The sequence below is a fragment of the Eurypyga helias genome, unplaced genomic scaffold (genome assembly GCF_000690775.1).
Source record: "Eurypyga helias isolate BGI_N326 unplaced genomic scaffold, ASM69077v1 scaffold3456, whole genome shotgun sequence".
NCBI classification, from domain to species: Eukaryota; Metazoa; Chordata; class Aves; order Eurypygiformes; family Eurypygidae; genus Eurypyga; species Eurypyga helias.
In genome coordinates this window covers 14,747-20,824 of record NW_010254474.1, presented here as the reverse complement: position 1 = coordinate 20,824, position 6,078 = coordinate 14,747, and the positions used below count along the sequence as shown (strand labels likewise).

Below are 6,078 nucleotides of genomic sequence, written 5' to 3'. Positions count from 1 at the left end.
AAAAATGGCTTTGTGCTCTCAAAATTCTTTGTTTCCTTTCTTTCTTGAAAGGAAAATACCCATTGCAACCAAGATTTAATTGCAACACATGGAGGGCACTTGCTAGCATAGTTTTTTCTCTACCTTTTTTTTTTTTTCTTTTTAATTGAAATGCTGTGGGTAGCAGGGTAAAGATGATACTTTTAAATACATATATGTATTTGTATGTGTATATATACACATATTCACCACTACATCCCTATTTATATATAAACTGGAAATTTCTAAGTAATTAAAAGGAAAAATATGGGCAACTTTTGCAGGTGGTAAGTGAATGTACTTAGAGAAACTCTAAGCAAATTATCATTGTGCTGTGACTGTTAAAATCAAGTGGATGTGATGACTCTATAAATACACACGCTATTCTTACAAAATTCAGGACACTGTATCACTGCATTCTTATTCTGCCTCATTTAATACTCACAGACAGACTGTAAGACGGTTCCAGTATCACTGGCACTGACATCTTCCCTTGAAGATTCAATTTTGTTAAGTAAAAAATCTTTTCTCCCACAATCCTCTCTTTTTTCATGCGACGTACGCTGTACAGTCTAAAGCGAACTGCATAATTCCCAATCATCTCAGACTCGACGTGATTAAATTTGAATGTCTCTGTGAAGACAGGGCACGGTCCCCGCTGGATGCTGGTTTTTGCTCTCTGTTTCTTTATAGGGAGAAGAACTAGGTGTACTTGCCACGAGCTTCCACCTGTCCTGCTGTATGTGGGAATGTCTGTGACAGCTGTCACTGTCACCAAAAGCTTCTGTTCCTGCGAGTCATAGTCAAAAGTCACATCCAGTGTGCCATATTTAGCTACTGGCTCAGGATCAAAAGGTTTAGGAAGCTGTGAAGATGATCCTCGAGCTGACATATCCTGAAGAAGAAGAATAAAAAGCAGCTATTTATTTATTTATTTATTGTATTCTATTATTGAATCTAGCATGGAAATATATGGCTTTCTCTAAGCAATATGAAGTGACTATGATCTTTCCGTTCATTTCACAGACAAGGTAATTAAACACCGAAAGCCTGAGGAGATGGCTGACTCGCAGCCAGGAAGAAATCAAAAGACTTTACCTGGCCAACACTGTCAAAGCCAGGAGCCAATCAGACAGAGCTCAAATTAAATTAGGCTGTATTTATGATCTCTTCTGTCGTGCCCCACATGTTAAAATCCATACACATTTGTTATGAGATAGAACTACCTTATTTCAGGGCGAGTGCACACACATTTTTAATTTAAGGTATTGTAGTGCATTAAGATCTGGCTTGTGAGACACCAGCAAAGAACACAGGAATTACACCACCTACTTGCACATCCAGCTGTTGTTGCAGTCCACAAGTGTTCCACAAACATGCCAAAATTATCATGGCTTTATTAATGTAATTTTCACACTTTTTGAACTTTCTGTAAACAGCAGCCCTAAAACTGTATTTTAAACTTCATTTTAGAATTGTTTATTGTGACTTTAAATTTTGAACAAAATACTGATCCTCTACATTTTTGAAACAGCTAGTTTGATAACGATACCGACACACAAAATATTGTAAGAACAGTAGGTTGACCTGTACTTGTAAATAAGTTACTCCAAGTAGGTAAAGCAAATGTATTTCCTGTGCATTTTTGTATTATCTGAGATATACTTGTTCATGTAAATTAACAGAAGCCATAATAAAGCCTTTTGGATTAATAATGTTACGTTCTTATCTTAAACTGATTGTTACATAGCTATAGGAATTAATTTCTCTAAAAGGTTCACTTCTCAAATTGTTGAGTGGCTATAAAAAAAATTGGTAGTATTCTCACTTCTTATTGGGTATGCTTACATTAATGACTGGTGTGACACAAAGCAGGAAGAACTAGGATTAGAGTTGGTGCAATCTGTTAGGGTTTAAGAAACATATGTACACGTCATGTCTTCACTAGCAATGAAGTTCATACAGACTGTGGTCCTTGCTGATTGTGATGTACGTGCAGACAGGTAGCTGCTGGAGAACCTTGTGTTCACATAGCAGGTGGGCCTTCCAGATGTTGCACCAACACCCCAGGTACGCACCATCAACTTACCAAGAGGTCTACTGAGACAGAAACAGCTGTTGGCACATCAGGAGTGCTCCTTAATATGCACTTCCCAGGTTTTCTACCTCAGGTAGAGACAAAAGACATATTTGCGCCAAAAAGAGCCTCCTCTGCACATGACATCACTAATACAAACCTATATAGAGATGTCAGTGCAATAACACGTTGTTAAAAGACATCTGAAGGAAATATAAGTCAGGAAAGATTTCTTCATAGTAAAAATAGGTATCACTACAGTTTATAGAAGAAAAGGAAATTAAAATTAAATGGAACAAACCTCTATGCTACCAAAAAAAAAATTATCAAAAAAAAAAAGATTTTTCATAAGACCTTGTAGATTATGGGGTGTTCCGTTTGAAAAGTGTTAACAGATTTTTTTTTTTTTTTAAATTATGTGGAAGAAAAAGAATTTAGACTACAGTCCTTACAGTGTGATGAAGTTTTCTGACATGTTTAAAAAAAAAACAAAAACAAAAAACACCCACTTTTACTGGCATCTTGTTTGAAAGTTGAGGTGCCACAAAGATAACTATAAAAACAATCTGAAATCGTATTGTAGTATTTTCCAACAAAGTAACTTTTTTTAAAATAAACGATCTACCACACTAGTGTTCATATGTCTGTACACTGATCTTTAAGGAAAAAAACCTCTCAAAAGGTTGCACTGCATGACACTTCAGAACATTCGACTGTTTTCATTTACCTCTGGACTAAGGACAGCTGTGCTATCACTCGGTACATCCTCTTCATATCCTTTGTTATGAAAGCTTTCTATTTCATGTCCTGTGCTTCCCTCGCTTGGACACTTATATGAACATCTTGGACTGTTGCTACACTGGGAAAATTCACATTTACTGTCTCCGACTTCAGAAGGCGTACATGAAAGGTGAGGAGAACCGCTATCATCCTGGTATGGAGGCGGCTGCAGTTCATCCAGCGGAGGCGTTCTTCTCATCCTCTGAATGCAGTTTGCTGAGAAGAAGCAAAAATTCTTTACTTACTTTCTGATTATTTACTGTTGAAACAGTTCTGTTGAAAATGGCAAGTCCAAATAGCTGGACATTTAAAAATCTAGAAATGTCTTGGTGTTTTGTTTTTTATTTTTCCTTTGAATCAGATAACAAATACTACTGAAAAATATTTGTTTAAAAATGGAAACAAATGATGTCTCAGATGGAAGATGTGGGGAAAAAGCGAAGTATTAAATACACAGTCAAAATGGATTGTGTATACCATATATAAATAAATATAGCACAAATGACATGACAAAAATTCTAGGCTTGACTTTCAAGGATGCTTACCTTGTAAAAATCTTTGGATACCTTAAGTCAGATTCTGTGCAGGTGGAATGTAGACCAATTAAGGAAACAAAATGCACTCCCTAAAGCCACGATATCAAACTTCTGATTACCTCCCATGCTGTTGCTCACCCAGGGAGATATTAAATTAAACTCTGAAGACAAATAAGGCACTAATAAAGGCAGACACAAGCCTTTTCACACAAGTGAACTCTAATCACTGGCAAATTTAACAAGGGAAGCAGTGTCTCTGATTGTGACTTTTTAAGGGCAGCTAAAGGGTATGCACCCAGCGTCTAGAAATTAGACACTAGGTCCAGTCACTAAAGACTGTGGAAAACGGATTATGAGCAATCTCATGCTTGGGATGAATACTTGATGCTGACCATCTTTGCTTCTCACTTACACTAGTCAGATAGAAGTGTGGTTATACATCTCACAAAATAAGCCCAAGTTGCATGGCTATGGATACAGAAAGTTAACTCAAAATAATTACATTTCCATTTTTAATCTTGTATTTTACTATGCAGCATTACACAGTTGACTGGAGTTGGGAAAAGACAGCAAGGTGTGCAGTAGCTGAAATGAAAGGAATACCAAGGGTAAGTAAAACCTGTATTGCATTTTGTTTACATCTTCTGTAGAGATTTTCATGAAGATTTCTATGCCCATCACATGTAGAATTAACTTCTACACAAAAGTTTCAAAGCAACAATGTTTTCTGATGTCAGACATACCACTTTCGATCACAGAAAAAAATCTACCAAACGTGGAAGTTAACAAAAGCATTAACATTAGAACAATATAAGCTTTGATTTCAGATTTATCTAAGAAAGAAACTGATCTTCCCACATGACAAAGGGAATTAATTTGTTTCATCATCAAATTTCTGCATACAGGATTGCCCTGCCTGTGTCCTAAATTCTCCCTAAGATCAACCAGATGATGTAGCAAAATGCTCCCTTTTGTTCTCCTTTCCTTTAGAAGACTGGGCTGTATCTGACTCTGGCATGCAGGAACATTTCACAGCTTCTGGCATTTGACATAAGCCCAAACCACAGTGGTTTTGGTGCACACCGTCCATGGGAAGGAAACCCAGACATGTTGGCTAGAAGGGAGCCCATATATGCACTACAGATCCCCAAGTGGGCAACTGACAGCTCATTATGGAGAATACCTACAGCACAGATAGGAAGAAGCTTCAAAGATAATTGAGGAATGCAGGGCTCCTCTATTTGACTGGACTCCTCATGGTACTCCCATTAGGAGAGTAGGCTAAGGCAAACAAGTTATTAAAACAACACAAAGCACTCCTACGAGATGATAACCACTGCCAGGAATCCTCTCTTCTCTGATAAACCCATCAGAGCCAGGCTACAATTCAGAGTGATTCCAAGTTACAGCACCCATGCAAAGGCCTTCTGTTGTTAGTTAGCCCAGTGCCACTAACTCTTGAAACTCCAGTCCCACAAGGCTGGAAAGGAAAACAGAGCAGACAGGGAATATGTTTCCTATACGTGAAACATAATCATCAGTCTAGCACATATACATAAAACCTTACATACGCAACAGTGTTAAGTGGGACAGTCAGAATCTTGAAATTGTCATGCAGGAATAGTGAGAAAGCTGTATTTGCAAAACATGGGAGAGATCTGGAAAAGCACTTATTTAAAATATTAGATAACCTGTGCCCATGAAACTGGACAGATAATTTTAGAATCTAAACATATTTAATCATAAGAAAATAACAGTGAACATCCTTTGACTCTCTATCCTATGAAAACGGGACTTCCTTTTCATAATTTACATAATTAAATATTCTAGCAAGTGTAGAGCAACAACTTTCCTGCTTATTGTTGCTAAAAGGCAACAAACAGCCTTAAACGAGACAGTAGCCACCATTTAGCAAAGACAATTTCCTTTTCACTTGAGTCTAGCCTGCAAGGACTTTTTAACTCACAGCTTTTCCACAATCTAAAGAAATAAAAGCATACCCTGGTAACTATCAACACCATTATTGTCTTACATGAGTAAATAAATGACTGTGTGACTCACTTTTTTCACTTTGATGAACTCCATTATATGTCCCTATGGGAAAACTACACAGGCTGTGTGACAGAAAAGGTACTTTTAATGTAGGCGGGGAAGAAGTGAAGAAAATTCTTATTAAGCAGCTGTTATTCAAAAAAAAAAATCTTAGAAAAAGCTGGAACGCTGGGGCTGGTTTTAACTATTTATGTGTGAAAGTTTAGTTCACCAAAGAGAAATAGCATGTAAACTCTTAAAACAAACATCCAGGTTTAAAAGTCGAATGACACCTCTGTCTAAACAGGCATAAACTGGTTTTGAATAAAAGGTTTCTCTATATAAAGAGGTAAAGTTTGCAAATTTATTTTTAAAGTGAAACTCTCAAATTAATTTCCCCCCTCCCCACAGTAAATGATGCAATAAAATGATCATTTCAAATTATGGCTCTCTGAACATACTGTGAATTTGAATTACACCAAGACATTTTAATGACTGAAGATAAAGACAAATGATACCACAGACATGCAAATACAGCAACACCAAATATCTGATACTGGGTATTTTCCTTAAAAATATACAGAAGTAACAACTAACTTGAACAATCAGTCAACAACATTTTGCACATGTAGCAAA

The 6,078-nt window shown here is 36.8% G+C and overlaps 1 protein-coding gene across 1 annotated transcript; it reads right to left on the bottom strand.

The window, feature by feature from the left end:
• Positions 1 to 448: 448 nt before the first annotated feature.
• Positions 449 to 3,091, bottom strand: LOC104510652 (synaptotagmin-14; the record flags this gene model as incomplete). Its single annotated transcript, XM_010152974.1, has 2 exons — positions 449 to 913; positions 2,823 to 3,091. Coding segments are annotated over 2 exons (734 nt in total), but the record flags the coding sequence as incomplete, so codon positions are not given.
• Positions 3,092 to 6,078: the final 2,987 nt, after the last annotated feature.